Genomic DNA, 16980 nt, shown 5'->3' with positions numbered 1-16980 from the left:
GGTTGTAGCCTGTAGATGTTAAAGAGACATTTTACAATTTCCGAGCAGCGTAGGATGAAAGGTGTCAGTAAAGGTTTGTACAATACAGATTCTCAAATGCATTGTACTTTTCAAACAGGGTCAGAACATTAATTATTTCTGAGATTGAAGTAATTAATCCATGTCTTCTTTATCTTTTGCCAAATTGTGATCGTACGCCTTGCTGAATGGCAGAAAGAAAGGAAGACAGAAAGTTTGCAAAATCTCTTTCTGAGATAATTGTGACCCAGAAGTCTTTTGTACAAAGGCTAGGACAGTGAGAGAGTGACAAGAGAGAGAGAGACAGTAGACTACAGCAAGATCATAATCATGCCGACATTGAAGGACTATATACGCTCCAGCGAAGAGGCAACAGAAGGATCGCTGGAGGGCAACGGGAGTCACCATCAGCATAAATTCCAAGTCAAGATGTTCAGGCGATGAGATATCGCACTCTTCCAGCCTCACCCCCACCAGTGACGAATGCTGGCCTGACAGCTGATGCATGAGATGGGCTTGGGGCTGCAACTGCAGAGCGGGAATCAGAGCGAGTGAAGGATGGAGGGATGGAGGTGACGAAGAAACAGGAGGAAGAGGAACTGATTGAAAGCAAGTGGTAGCACAAAGACAGGTGCCACTGAAATGATGATATGAAATGATCTTCTGAAGTTATAGATATCAGAGAGAATTTTGACTTAAGTCCTCCTGCCTTGTAGTGACACTTTAGAGATGCAAACACTCAAATTAAGTCTTAGCTTATGAACATTTTCTTGGTTATTTCTTAAACAGGACTGAAATCAATATGATGTAAGCAACCTTATCTGATATCCAATATGCTTCCCAGTCTGTGGGGACTTGACTGATAAAGGGTTTACAACATGAATCTAGGCGATCACAAGATTAAAGGGACATTAGATTTAAAAAAAAAAAAATCTAAATATATTTTTATCATAAATAAATATGTTAAATTTAATTAACTTTATAATAATATATATAGTTAACTTTATTCTTTCCGATTTCAGTTTTTTTTCTTGTGAACTAAGGTATATTTCCCCTGTGCAAACCTTCATAAATGATTCAGATGAAACAATCTGAGATGGGAAAATCACACAGGCTCACATATTTTCAGTGTCTTAAACTAATACTCTGAAATGATTCACTGAAATGATTATTGATTATTGGCCACTGTAACTGTTCCTCCTTTATACTTGGACACAAAGAGATTCCCTCTTAAAGTAATTGAAGTAATGGGGGATGAAATCCACAAGTCTCATTTAGCTTCAGATGAACTTACAAACACACTATTATACAGAATAAGGACTGTGGATTTTGACCCTCATCACTCAATACCCCTTCCAATGTGTAAAATCTGTTGTTTTAAGATTTACTATACAAATGTGAATCGATTCCAACCAAAGACATTACACATTACTGTACAACCTCAGTCCTACAGTATGAAGATTTTTTAAAGTTCTGCTGCTGATCTGATTATGAATTAAGAATGTAATTAAAGACCCTAAAAATGTATTATTCCAATCAGCTTCTTACTATGACTGATGAGACTGAAGAGCATTTTTTTCCCAAAGTTAGAACATTTTTTGTTATTGCCCAAAGAAAAAGATGAGTATTTAATTTCCTTCTGTGCTTCAGCTGGAAAAACATGAGGCCGTGTACCTCTTGTGTGCCAATCAGGATTCAGCATCATTTGAATCTGATGACTGTTGGTTGTCTGGTCGCTGAAAATCAAATCTGATCAAAGGACCCCCCACCCCCTCCCATTGGGGAAACACTACCTTCATTTTAAATATCAGAAGTTTAAAAGAAATACCTACATGTAATAAACCCACCCTATCCATAACTATTTCCAGTTCATTCCAGTTCAAACCAATTTTTTATGGCATGTTACCAAATCACCTCTTGTTTCCAGACTGTTACATGTTTACCGCATTCTAAAAAGGTCATTTTCTCCATAAGCTTATCACAATTTATCCCCTGTAATACCTCTAGCATATGCAGTAGTCTGCCTGCCTTCACAAGAAAGGGAAATGGGAAGAAAAGACGGAATCAATTGCGAGAGGCAGCCAAACAAAACCTCTATTTGACCAGCAGCATGTGAGATGGTGAGGTGAACGCTCGAGGGACATCTCAGTATGAGCTGTGCCAAATCACATTTTACATATGGCTCCCAGGCAGCTCAGATGGGGGAATTCCAATTTCCAGCATAACAAAACACCATTTGACAGCAACATTCATAATAATGAAAGCACAAATAAAAATATTCTGTACAGCAGCCATCAAACTATGCTCGAATTAGCATGGAAAATTTGATGTGAGGAATAATTTGTAACATGGGAGGCTGGTCCATGGAGATAGTGAGGATTATCCTCCTGTTTTTTTTGTTGGCTGTTTCTTTAAATAGTAGGTTGTTCATTGAAGAATACAGAGAAATGAACCATATAACTGTGTGCTGTATAATTCTCCCATTTTACCAGTGTGTCACAAACCTCCACTGACTGATAATGTTAACAGTGACTAACAGATTCTCTAATAATGACTGGGACTTTTGTTCCATTGGACTAGTTTGTTTTTCTCCTATAGAGCCTTTTGGACAAGCAAGGGCAACCAATGGCTGAGGAGTGACGTAAGGGCAAATAGGAAGAGCAAGACACAGCATAATGAAATCTACTGTAATGCAGCACATAACTACAGCTGCCAAATTAACACAAATCATACTGCATGTGTTAGGTACTGAATGAAAGTTACTTTGCTGTCCTTACATTACAAAACTTTTCAACAGTAATTGACTTGTCTTATATTGTTATTGTTCATATTGATGGTATTGATGTATTGGTATCTTTTATCAGATTTTTAAAGATTTTTTTTCTAAATCTTGTCTGTATTTATGATGATTTTTCTTTTAAAGGATAGAAGTCTATCTTACACTGATAGTTAATAGTTGATACAACAAATATTCCTCCTGTCCACTGTGGTGATGAGGCAATTTCTGTGTGACTACTCTGTAAAAGATGGACAAAAAACACAGTCCTCATTCTGCACAGTAATGCATTGTAAATTAATTCTGAATCTAATTTGAGTCTCATTGAATTGCTAGTCTGAGTGGTACAAATAAAAGATGGTCTTAGAATGAAATTCCCTCATGTGTTACTATCCAATTATTGCAGCAAAGAACTTTGCTTAATTTCGAAATAAAAAGATGGTAACTTTGAAGATATCCATTTTATTTGTCTAACTCAGACTGCTGTTACCTTGCAAGGCAGCAAGATCATGCAAGACTCCATCTTGTCAGGCTTCAAGTTATGCGCTTGAGTCCAAGCCATCAATCAGCGTCCTTAAAGGTTTTTTGTGTGATTCTTGGATGATCTTGGAAATCCAGCAAGGTAAGACAATGATAGACAAAAAGCTCCATCCAATCACCTGCCAAGTATTTGTTGAAAGTACCTGCCCTTCCAAACAGTTTCCAAGGACACCTTCTCCGATGGTTCTGTGTAACAAACCATCTGGCACATCAGGTTAAGACTGATGAAGCCTCATGCCAGATTCCGCTGAACTTGAGAGAGAGACTTTGTACAGAATGGACTGTTGATGTACCCCCTTTCTTACATGGAGTCAGGGATCTCTTTCCAGTCAGTATGGACAAAAGGAGTGATAAAACCAATTAATAACTGAAAAAGCTGAACATAATCAATTTGACTTGACATTGTTCATTTTATCTTGGTAGGGGAGGTCTGAAGACACTGAAGAAGGCCTTTGACTTCTCGACCCATTTTGCAATGTTATTTATTTTTCTATACATGCTTTTGTGCTGTTTTGTTGTACTAATCACTTGTTCTCCATGTGCCTAACCATATTCCCATATTGTTTATCTTCACTGTTCACCATTTATTTTACGTCATAGGAACCTCATGACATAATCTCATGACAAATTGATAAGAGAATTTGGTACCAAAAATGATCCTGACAGAACATCTGACAATGAGACAAACAAAAGAATGAGAGTGTCCTCGTGAACAAGATAAAGGAACAACTAAAACACTAAGAAGTGACAGGGAGAGATGACGGAGCTGGTGTTAAAACAGGAGCTAAATTAAAGCAGTTATGACACAGACATGCAAAAAAAAAAAAAATAGAGAAAATGAGTGACAATTGCACAGAGGAGCTAAATATATGCCTGCTGCATGAAGGAGTCAGGATTTTCACTTCACACAAGCGTTCAGAGGAAAGGAAAATAACATTGTAAAGCATGGCAGCATGCTTGGTCAGCAGGAAATATCTGACATGTTTTGCACATTTTCTGCCTTCACATGTCTTTTTTTCTGACAGAATAATTTATTTTTTCTAATATTTTGATAAGAGCATCTGCAGAGCAAGGGAAAAGACTGTGGCCCCCTTCTGAAGGATGTAAACTTATTTAAAAAGCTAATTTGTCCTTTTAAAACGGAAAACAAATTAGTTCTGTAATAATTGACTGACCTGGTGTCACTTGAATGTCTTCTAAAGACTGATCGAGAGTCACAGAGAGAAAACACCAATTTTAAAAGCCTTCAGGACACATGCACACACAAGCACATAGTGAGCATGAATGAGGAAAGAACAGCATCAACATCAGCTTTAGTGACAGATCCCTATAGAGGATTGCTGGTGTTACAGCTGCAGGACATCTGCGCTCTAACTGTGAAGTAAGTCAGAAAGCTAGCTAAGCAAATTAAGTCCTTACTTAATTGCTTTACTCCAGAGATGCAATTTCTCATATGCCAGCACTATATTCACCCCCAGTTTTTTCTTTGTTTGAAGTTTACTTCACTAAACTTCAGTTCATTAATTGTGTTGGGTCTGGAAATCACAAAAGGATGCATTATGTGTCATACAATATACTCTGCAGACCAGCCACTGAAGTGAGGTAAACAAGGCTCTTTGTGATGGTTATAGAAAGTTCCCGGTACAAAAGAGCCAAGAAAAAAAAGAAGAATGACTTAAGGGCCAGAAATAAGAATCAAAGCGGTGGCTTAAACAAATCATGTAAACTAAAACAGACTATATAAAAGTGTAAAGACACAAGTAAGGCTGGGTATCGTTTAAAAATTTTCGATACCAGTACCGATACCAGTACCCTTAAAACGATACCGATACCAACTGAGTACTTCATTTGATACTTTTTTTTTATTTTTTACTTTACTCAATATTAATCATGCAAATAGAAAGCAATCAGCTGTGTAAATATTCCTCCCCATTCAAAGGATTTTTACACAAATACATTTTGAAAGTGCTATTTATTGAATAACTTTTTTTTTTTTTTTTTTTTTTTAAACACAATTTTTACAGAGGTTTTTCATCAGAAACATAACAAAAACCAAAATGAGACAAAACAAACAAAGAACAAACCTCCCCCCTCCCCCCTCCCCGTTATTTATTGAATACCTGTACAAACACTGAGAATCTAGCCACTGACCAGTCCTAACCCTCCTCAACAGTTCTTTTTAAGAAATATTAACATATCAGCCTTCTCTGGAGCAAGGCATGCCCTTTCCTGGCTGATTGTGTCTCCAGCAGTTGAAAATATTCGCTCTGTTGGAGTGGATGATGCTTGCACACATGTATAATTACAGGCCTGGTCAAACAAAATGGGGAATGTCCCTCTCCTCTCCCACCACCACTCAGCAGGATTGGTGGTGGTCAGCTCTGCAGGTAAAGCTCTGTATAATTCGAGCTCCTTCCGTGCCTTCTCTGACCGGTCAAGGACTGTGGCTGCCTGGATGGTTTTAAGGGCCAGGTCCTCCTCAGCAAACAGCTCCCCCAGTGCAGAGTCAGACATGGAGTGGCTCGTAGTCACAGCAGTCTATAAAGATAAGTATCAAGGTAAAAATTAAGAGAGAACAAAAACAAGTGAGAATAAACCAGAGGAAATCTGCTTAGGTTTGTCTACTTAAAAGATGAGTAAGTAACGAATGGTAAGTATTATGGAAAGCTTACATGTATTGTGTCCGTTGATGCAGCTTCTTCATCCTCTTCTTCCTCCTCCATCCCCTCTTCATTTTCCAGTGCATGCTGTGTAAATACAGTTTTATATCACTATTCTGTGTGGCATCAATAATCCATCTTCATCCCAAAAAGTACAGTAATAATAGTCAAAATTAAACAAACCGGTTCAGAGTTTTCACTGCACGCCTTCCCCTCCAACCTAGACCAAACGGCAGCATCTACTATTTTGGTCTTAAACCTGGGGTCCAGTGATGTGGCCTCTTCCAGGAACATCCTGATGTTTTCATCCTGGGGGAGAAAAATAATATGCCAGTACCAGTGTTAGACCCTTTCATAAAATATTATTAGTGATTTACTACAACAACAACAACAACAACAAAATACATACCGTGTAACGCTTTGCAAGGTCATCCCACACCCTTTTTTTAATGGCAGCACTAAAGGTGGAGTCTGCACCCTGAACCTTGAAGTGGCCCTCAAGCTTCTGCAGGATGGGCAGAATTTGGCCACATGCAGGAGTCCTTTCTGAGGACACACAGAGTGTTGAGGTGTAGAGGATTCTCATCACTCTCACAAACTCCTCTGCACGCCTGAAGTCCTGCTCGGTAATTCTCTCCAGCCTGAAAAAAAGAAGACAACCACCACACACAAAATAAAAACAGTTTTAATGAAGAAATCAAATTAAAGAAATACCATGTCAGACTAGTCATAATGTCATGCACATCAAATCTTACCTGTCCCTTTCCATTGACCTCCTGAGCCTGGGGTCCAAAGATGCTGCCTGAATGGCTGAATACTGCTCTACAAATCGTTCCATCATGAGATAGAGTGTATTCCACCTGGTTCTCACATCAAGCACCAATGCATGCTGTGGGAGATCTGAAAACATATTAAACAATGCATGCATTTCATTAACATGTTGAGAGTTTTGGAAACATTTATACTGCCAATAGAGGAATAGACATACTTAAGAGGCGTTGTTTCTCCTTCATGACTGGCTTGGCTAAGCTTGCCTTCCTCAGCCACACAACCACTGCCCGGATTCTTGCTGCCCACTTCGACACTGTTGGTTCAGTGTAAACCTTTTGAGCAGCAAGGTTCAGAGAGTGAGCAAAACAGCCTATCTTGACCACCTGCAGGTTCCTAGCAGCCACATGCATATTTGCAGCATTGTCAACTGTTAATGCTACCACTTTTCCCTGAATATGAAATTCTGCCATGATGTTACGTATCTCTTCTGCTACAAATGCTCCTGTCTGGGCCTCATAGACAGCTCTAGTGTGGAGAACCCTTTCTTGCAGCTGACCTCCCTTACAAAAGTGGGCAGTGACAGTAATGTAGTGATCTTGGGCTACACTGGTCCAACCATCACAGGTTAGTGCCACATGCTCAGTCTCCTCCAACTCTGCCTGCACTCTCTCCCTCTCTATGGCGTACCACGCTGGTATCAACGTATTAGAGAGCATGTCTCTTGATGGTGGTTGATACCGTGGGTTAAGGGCAGCAACCATCTCTCTAAGTAAAACACAGGACACAGAACATCTTAAATGTCTCATCTCAAAGCATTAATTGTTGAATACTTCAATTTACTGAGCATAAGTGAGTGAGCTGAGCTGAGCTGCCTACAAACATCTATACTGGCTGGCTTACCTAAACCAAGGTGACTCCACTGTTGAAAATGGCTGAAGCCCCTTCACAATAAATGCTGTCAATTTTTTGTGGCATTCCTCCTTCCTCTCCCTTGTCATCAGCGATCTTGCAGCTATTGTAAATGGTGTGCGATCAAGGCTGCTGCTAGGGGCTCTGGCCACGTCAGTTGTGGTGGGGGTAGTAGACGTAGTTGGACCTTAACATTAAGTATGGGAGCTAACATTAACCAAACACATAGCTGCTACAGAAGCTAAACTACCGGTAAGTTAACCACTGAATAAAGCATTAATAGACGTGACTGAGAGTAGGGTGCTAACTTTCTAATTACGTAAACATTAGCGAGCAAGCTAGCGTTAGTACACAAAGCTGCCTACTACAACATACTGAAAACTTTTTACTTAATAAATGTTTTAACACACAAAGGATGAGGAGTATATATTACCTGAAGTTATCGACGGTTGCGCTGTGTCCTGTTGAGACGACGACGACACTGGCGTTGAAGAAGTGGGCTTTGTAAACACGGTACAGTTCTCCACCCTCAAATTTTCTCCGTGTTTAATTAGGTGCTTAATCATGTTGCTTGTATTTCCTGTTTTCGCCGAAATCATCTTGCCGCATTTTAAGCATTTGCTTATACCGGGAGACACAGAAGTGTAATATAGCCATACTTTTGATCGTTTTCCTGGCATCTTTGAACGCTTACCAGCCAACTCCGTAACAGATGCAGCGCGAGCTTCCCGCTTTACAGCCTTACAAACTACTGTTGTTGTTGCGGTGGTGGACCAATCAGACGGCGCTTTGAATCGAAGAACAACCACGGTGATTGGCTGCGAGCAAAACCATAGAAACAGTCTTTTTTTCACTCTACATCTGGGTATAAAAAAGAACCGATTGCAGGCCTCGTTTGACAGCCGCAGTTTCGATACTACTTGGTACTGGGTTGTTTCGGTCGATACCTGAAAGGTATCGAGTACCGATACCCAGCCCTAGACACAAGACAAGAAAAAAAGCCACCAACCAAAGCGTAGAAAATGAAACAGAGCAGGTAAAAAGGAAAAGAGGGACAGAGGAAAGAGCCAGATGTAAAGTCTGTGCATCAAAATTGACTGATAAAGTACACTGTGGCACTTTAAAAGCACTTGGAGAGACAGCAGAAAAAGATGCATGTGTTCTGCATCTGAGAGAGAGAAAGGTGTGTTTTTTTTTTGTTTGTTTGTCTCATCTCTCTCTACAACAATTCAAAAGACCACCAAAATACCAATATTGTGGATGAATATTGAGAAGGTTTTGCTCAATATTTCCCATTTGTGCAACCTACTGAAAACATCATCACATAAAAATGTTGCGGTAATTCCAGCTGTCCCTCTCATGCAGTCTATTCCAAACTGGTGTGGATCACTTCTCCATCTCTCTCCCATTCACTGCACTGGGTAAACCAGTTCTTCAAGTAACTGTAGAGTACCAGTCAAAAGTTTGGACACACTTTCTCATTCAAGTGAATGGGAAGGTGTGTCCAAACATTTGACTGGTACTGCACATTCTGCATCTTTTCCCATCATCCTTTGGCCATAAACACATGTTATCTCCCCATCAAAGAGATACAAACCAAGTCACAAGGGCTTTACCTATTCTTGAATATTTGGATCATAGTTTAACCAACATAAAAAACTAAAAACTGCTTTAGAGCTCTTAAAACTTCCTTTAGAGACAATTTCAGCAGCCTGGTGCTCCTTCTGCCTCGAAGCCTCCCACTACTGTAGGTGGCATCGCTTATAGGATTGGTTGTCCTGTGTGGGAGCTCTGTCTCTAAGCACTGCTGGTATTTACAGTGAGTACACCATGGAAGAGCAGAGATTGAGCTGTGTGAGTTTAATCTGTCACCACCCATGCCTTGTGAGTAGGTTAGCCCAGATGTACAATCTTTGCCTTTCACTTGGCTCTATATTTTAGACTTCGAAGAGACCTGTGTCGTAGTCCCCCCTGAACAGTACAGTATGACCAGGAAAAGGAGTCCACATCCACCTGCTGCATGATGGGTTTTGTCACAACCATTATGGGACTGTAGGGGCTTTTTTAAGGTTCTTTAACTGTCATGGATGTGTCCTCCTTCAGCTCACAAAGGCGACAGAGTTAAAGTTATGATGCTGATCTGCGTCTTGCACTGCTAAAAGTTAATTAAGCTTGTGGCAGCTTTACAGTTCAATCATTACTCCTGGAGGGTGGCCCATGTTTTCGCAATTCATAGGTTTGTGGGTGTTGTGCCATGCTTCTGTTAGCAGGGCATCTGGCTTCGCCCCCTCAAGCCTGTCAGGCTCACTAGATGGTGAAGTCTGTGTGTAATAGATCAAAGCTTATGCACTGTATCACCCAGTTCTATGAGTAATGTATAAGAGCCCTTTAACCCTTTTTGACACAGTGACATTGTCTGAGATTTGCCTGATAGGGCAAGTTCATGCAAGTTTTCTGACTGAAATTTAATAAAGGATTATAGTAATAGTTTTGGTAGTAGTCTGTCTAAGCTGGCACTTAGTGTTTTCTATGTTGTGGAGCTAGGAAACAGCATCAAGGCTTTGTATTGGTGGTTAGTGTTAGCTGTGACAGATGCTCTATCAAGCCTCAGGTAAAATTCCACAGGCCATGTTATGAGCGACTTGAGCCCTGCCGAAAAAAAACGCAGCCCTTTCAATCACTTGAATGGATGCAGTGCGTTGCTGCAGAAGGGCTGCCAACAGACGGTCGTCCAGTAAAAAAGAGAAATCTGGCTCAACTTTTACTGGAACATCATTTGGGATAAAGTGTCACATTACACACAGTACGTGCAAGCACACATTCCTGGTGGATTACGTTTCAAAGTAAACGCTTCATTTCTACTGTTTACCTATCTGTTTATCTCACAGTTGTCACAATGAAAGATGAAATAGTTGCCACTGTGATTGTAAAATCCTCTATGAATGTCTGTGAGCATTAGACACAACAAATTACTATAGTATTATGATATAATTGAATATTCCTTCAGTACCGTGCATGGCAACTAATGATTAAGATATGGTCAGTTAAAGTTTAAAAAATGACCCAAATATGGTTAAGTAAAAAAGAAAAAGTCCTGCTCTTGTATGATATAACATAAGCCCAGGCCACTGTTGATTCCAGCATGTTGTTTTTCACATCTTTACTTTTCCCTATGCATCATATATGATGTTCCTATAGTGCCTATGGCAGTGGTATACCACTTGTATTCGTTGAGAGCGTTGCCACTAACCATTAAATGCAAATGCAGAACAGTTGCATATGAACATACACACATTTGTTGGATGCCAGTTTTGTTCATAAAAATACCGACGTGACTTACATTTTGACAAAGGGGTCAGAGTAGCCATTGGAGTCCATGGCAGCCAGATGGGCACAGCGTATGATCCCAACCAGCAGGCAGCCCTTCTCTGTGTTATAGCACAGTGACACCAGGATGCGACCACGCTGGGGACAGAAAACAACCATGTCAGACGAAGCACCTGTTTCCACTCTGATGTTTCCCCCCTTCACTGAATATGCGCAGTGGGGAATCCTGCAGCAGATTTTGTTTGTCAGTGACTATAAAAATTAACTGAACTCTTTTTCACCCACAGGAACTGAAATATAGCAACAATATTTTTTTTTAATGAAATTAAAACAAATACTTTAGCTGCAATTTTGCTCCAAAATTACAATGTGTGCCTGTAAGGAAAACAGCAGTATTCAAATTTAAGTTTGTAATTAAAAGCCTTATCTGGGATTGGCAAAATGACACTGCTCCCTTCTCATTTGAGACCCAAAGCTATTAGCCTCTGTCTGTAAAATCATGAGGAGAAATGAGATAACGACCACCAGAGGAGAAAAACACTGCTGCGATTCACAAACTGTTACCGATATTGTGTCCATATGAAAAGTTTCTCTCACACTGGTGTATTAAAGTGCACACCACATTTACTAATCAATTAAACTTTCTTTTTACATGGTGGAAATAGAAGACAGATTAGAAATTCTAAAAAAGATAAAAACATGTATTTTATAGAAGAGTAATAGGAAATTGCAGAGAGCCATGTTTAGGTTAAAATGATGATAGGATTGGTGATGATAAACATGATAGTGTTACCTCCTCTTCTGCCACCACCGCTCCTGGCTCCACCATTTGATTGTTAGTTTCTTTATTCTGAAATGACAGAGAAACAGAGAGAGACAGACATACAGAAAGAGAGAGAGAGCAATCTTGGTTATAACCTACAAAACCTCCAGGTGAATATCTATTACACAATATAATGTAGTGTTTCAAATTGATGCCTGATAACCCCGAGGCCAACATGAACAATGGAAATAGGACATATCTTGATATATATATATATGTCTACAGAAACCCATTTGCTATGTATGTGAACAGTCCATGCATGGTCACACACACACACACACACACACACGCACACACACACACACACACACACACACACACACACACACACACACACACACACACACACACACACACACACACACACACACACACACACACACACACATAATGTACCAACCTGTGCAATTCTCTCCAGGCCCATATTGTATCGTTTGTTCTCCCCCTCTCTCAGTTTCTTCAGTGCCACTCTCACCTCTCCAATGAATTCATTTCGTCCGAGTCTGTCCATATCACACACGCACAGCCTTCATAGACAAGGCAGACACACACACATACACAGAGAAACAGATGAGTCAGTGAAGTTACAGAAGAACCCTGCTGCTGTGTTGTTCTACTCATTATTGTGAAGACTGTGTCAAATACATCCAAAGTGTGTCTGAACTATCATCCAGCTTCATGTGCAACACAAGACAAGTTCTCTGTGATTTCACAAGAACCACCTCATTATTGATGAGACATTGCGTGATTGCTTGAGGAGGACATAGGTTTCCAAAGGATTTCAGTTATGTTCTTCATGGCTGTTCCTCCATCAGACACCTATTTGAAATCACATTTAATAATCCCCCTTTGCAGTCAGTTTAAACAACATAGTTTTGTATTGAATGAAGAAAAAAAATGACTGGAAAAATATCAGCAATGCTTTTCTCTAAGTCAGCTGGGGGTCGTGTTGGAGGTTTGTTGTTGTTGATTGACATTAATTGGCAGAATGTGGGGCTACACCATATGGCAAAGTAAACAAACTGCTGAAGCTACAAGTCATGGACAGACCAGCATCTCACATTTTAGACCATTTTCAGGTAAGCATGCTGTTTAATGTGCTGCAGCAGATTAGCTTAATTAGCCAGGCTACCTAATCTGCTAATTGTCAGCCTCAATTGTACTTATAATTAAGTGCTAATTAGCAAATATTAGCATGCTAACACACAAAACGAAGATTGTGAGCATAGTAAGTTTACCTGCTTAACCTCTGCATGTTAGCTTTGTCATGTTGAGCATGTTAGCTTGATGGCAGTAGTATTTAGCTCAATGCACAACCTCCCTTAAGTCCAAGAGCTGCTAGCATGGCTGCAGAGTATTAGGCTGTGTTATTATGCTATGTAAATTCATTCACTATTCACTTCAGAGTGCACTATTTTACCCTCTGCCGATTTATTTCAGTGTCTTAATTGAAAGTGTGTAAATGTATAAAATCATGTCCAAAAGATGTACACTACTTCCGGCAAACAATCAGCAGCATTTTATAGATAGAAAAATTACAGAGTGACTGTTACGGTTCAAAATGATGATAATTCATTGCTTTCAGGAAAACTTAGCTCTTCCATGAACACCTCAGCCCTTAATGATAACAACAACAATAACAGAAATAATAAATAAACTGAAGACAGCTTTTTCTAATTGCACTTGTACCATGTCAGCAATTTGTACCACAGCTCTTTCTCTGTCTCTCTCCTCTAACACTTGATTGTCTTGCCTCGCTTGTTAGTTGCTTTGCATAAAAGCCTCTGCCAAATGACAAAATGTAAATGTAAATTACTGAGTAAGCTATTGAGTGTCTCTTATAAGAGGAAGGAGTGAATGAGGGAGTGATTTCGGACTCACTGTTACTCTATTTTTTGTGTGTTTCACTGAGTTGAAAAATGTTTTTATTTCATGTTGTGTGCAGGTAATCGAGTCATTTGCATAGACTATCTACATATTACTAAAGGTGCCATAATTGAGCAGAAAACATTCTATTTGAATTATGTAAAGATTCTTCTATTGCATTTCTTGCTTTTAGTTGCCCTATAAATATAAAAAGAGACAACTAAATCAGTGTCCTGTGTATTGCTATAGTCGTGCAAAATGATTGCTCCCACAGAGAGCATTTTTTCCGACAGTTGGTGATGTTTGATGGAGGGTGAATATATTCCATCAGATACAGTGGCGTCTTCACAGCCCATCACCTGCTACAATATTCCCTCTGTGCTCAGATATTCCCAGATGGACTGTCTCCTCTCTTGATTTCACTCTCACTCTTCACTCTCTACTCTCAACCTAACCTTTCTCTCTCTCGCTGCACACATGGAAACACACACACACACACACACACACACACATACACACATACACACACACACACACACACACACACACACACACACACACACACCTCTTACCCTCTTCCTGTCCCTCTGACATTTGGACGTTTGACATGCTGGTTCCAGCCTTTTAGTCATAACTGATATCTCCAGAAAATGCCTCAGAATAACTCTGACTCATGACCACAGCTGTCAGATGATTTATGTGCCTTTGCTCTGTCATACTTGTAAGGTGTCTGTGATGAGACGGAGGTTGTGGTGAAAAGTGACACCAGTTCTGCCCCAAAACGTGTGGCCCTCTGTGCAAATGCTCCATCCGGTTTCTTTGCACCCTCTCCCACAATTTCCGGCTCTAGTATTCCTGTAAAAGCCAAGCAGATGCTCATGGAATCTGTTCAACCTGCAGTGCCAAATTCAGTGTGGAGTCGCTGACAAAAATCTGCCTCATGAGTTACTTTAGATTAACTGGATGTTTTAGCATGCCAGTGTGTTTTCTGAACACTTTTTCACACTGGTTTCAAACAAGTAGGAAGACTGTCAACAAAAACTGGCTTCGATGACAAGTATAACCTTTGTTGTGGTACTATTACAGTTTTCTTTTAAAGATCATTGGCATGAAAGGAGTTCACTGGTGTTTCAAACTTTAGATACTGTGAATACCTCATGAATCCCCACTTAGCCTGCCAATTGATTTGTTATGCCATATTGCTTTTAATTCCATGCCATGGGGATTTGTGTGATTTAAGGCTTAATTCTCTGTTTTCCACATTTGGGCTTTACTTCATGTTCCCAAATATTAATTGAACTGTTCAAAGCACTACAAATGACATATCATTTTCCATTTACATTATTTAATGTATTTAAAAGTTTAATACTGTGAAGATAAATTACATGGCTACTTGAAATTAGCTGATATTCTACACTGGTTGTAGGAGGAACTTTTGAGCAGTACATGATGTGATCTAACATGCAAATCAGGACACATTTTTGTAGAATCAGTCCAAGATCTTGATGATAGTTTAAAAGAATGTACTTTGAGTAGCATGACAGAGAGTGATTAGATTTATGCTAAACAAACTTCCCCAAGACAAATTAAGAGCAGAGGCAGAGCTGCTAATGTTACTCTACTGATAAACCACTATCTTGGCTTCCATGCTGTGGATGCACCAGTCCTGAACAGGTATAACCAGTAACCCCACATATTTAGTATAGTTGGCTAGTGACCCTTGAGTTTGGAAGTAATGATAATGTTACTTGCAGTCTTAATTAGAACAGATAAACACAGCTTATTCTTTCCCTTTTCCTTTTTCTGTTATGTTTCTGGTATTAGAAAGGTCATAAAAAGACACAACCAACCACACTCATTAGATACCAAGTACCACTCTAATTAGTTCGACAGACCTGACCTGCCTAGTTACAGTTGCTATGCAACAAATGGACAGTCATTGTTCAGTGAACTCCTTACAAAAAAAACAAACAACCCCAACCAAAATGTAACCGCAGCATCTAACTTCTAATCAAAGTTTGTTTTTTTGCTCCCTGACCATATCAGTACCAGACTGTACATCTCACCTAAGGCATCCAGTAACTAATCACAGCCTCATTCTACATCCAATACAATATCAGGTCCCAGATTTGCTCCTATCTCTCTACAGCCAGGGACAGTGTGAGTCTATTACGAAGCCCGAGAGAGGGATGGTGAGATAGAGGGAAGACCAGTCCACACACACACACACAGACACACACACAATCTCTTGATCAAAACACCGCCACAGTCTCCATCTTCACTCTTTTAACTAGTGGCCTGATCATCATTTCAGCTATTAAAAAGCTAAAAGGAGCCTTAATATTCTACCCAATGTGTGCATGAATGTACAATTCACATATTCTTTGAGGGCTGTGTCATTTAAATGAGGGGAATGATTGAAGCACCAGGTAACTACTGTCAAATAATTTTAAATTTGCCCAAAGGCAGAGGCAGAATGCAATGGAGAAACAGGGAAATTTGGACCTAATCTTGAAATCATGTCAGCTTCACTACAATAAAACGATCTTCTAAGAGAGTCGTTATGTCTAATATTCAGACATCAAAGGAGATGTTCCCAGTGCAGTTTTCCATGTGTCAGGTGCTTTCTAGAAATTAAATCACTTTTGAAACAAACTGATTTTTATTGGACATTCAAATCATCTCAGATTGTGACAATTATTATGTTTAGGACTCAATAACAGTCTAAATTACTTATGAGGATGGGGATTTCTGCACTGTGTTTAAGTTTGGTTGGTGTTTCACTCAAGACCTGAACACCTCAAGCAGTATTCCTGCACCAATTAAAGGATTAGTCAGTATGAGGCCAACCGTGAAGTCTGGATTGAGGACATTAGTTATTAGTTTACTCAGCTGGTTCATTCTTAATAACAGTGGTCCTTGGAGATAAAGTCTGCACACTGAGGAATAGAGTTGTTGAATACATGATATAAAAAAGAATTCTTAAACAACTTTGAGAGACGTCTTTCTTTTTATAGCCATTTCATAACCAGCTTCTTTCTATTTTGGCCCATTTTCCTTCAGCATAATGCCTTTTTGTAATCTTTTTAACTGAAAATGAAAGGGATAAATAGATAAATACACAAAACCAGTCTTCTCCCTCCACTTTACACACTGCATACAGCATTTGTCCTCCACTACAAAGAACAGTTCGATAAAAATGCTTTTAACACTAAAGAAATGTTTAATGACTCAGAAGTTTTTGGCCGCACTCAAGCTTTTATCTGTGTCTCTGATGTGGGCTGACCAGT

At 39.6% G+C, this 16980-nt stretch overlaps 1 protein-coding gene across 1 annotated transcript in view; it reads right to left on the bottom strand.

Annotated features, from left to right (window-relative positions):
- doc2d (double C2-like domains, delta) overlaps positions 1-16980 on the bottom strand; it is a 29684-nt gene that overhangs the window by 5076 nt on the left and 7628 nt on the right. Inside the window, exons 5-7 of the mRNA XM_053331148.1 lie at positions 12225-12351; positions 11795-11851; positions 11015-11139 (exon numbers count right to left, since the gene is read on the bottom strand). Of these exons, the coding sequence (XP_053187123.1) occupies positions 11015-11139; positions 11795-11851; positions 12225-12351 (309 nt within the window). The remainder of the gene's footprint in view (positions 1-11014; positions 11140-11794; positions 11852-12224; positions 12352-16980) is intronic.

The sequence above is a fragment of the Scomber japonicus genome, chromosome 2 (genome assembly GCF_027409825.1).
Source record: "Scomber japonicus isolate fScoJap1 chromosome 2, fScoJap1.pri, whole genome shotgun sequence".
Lineage (NCBI taxonomy): Eukaryota > Metazoa > Chordata > Actinopteri > Scombriformes > Scombridae > Scomber > Scomber japonicus.
Note: the sequence above shows the minus strand (reverse complement) of the source record. Positions and strands in the feature narration are given on the sequence as shown.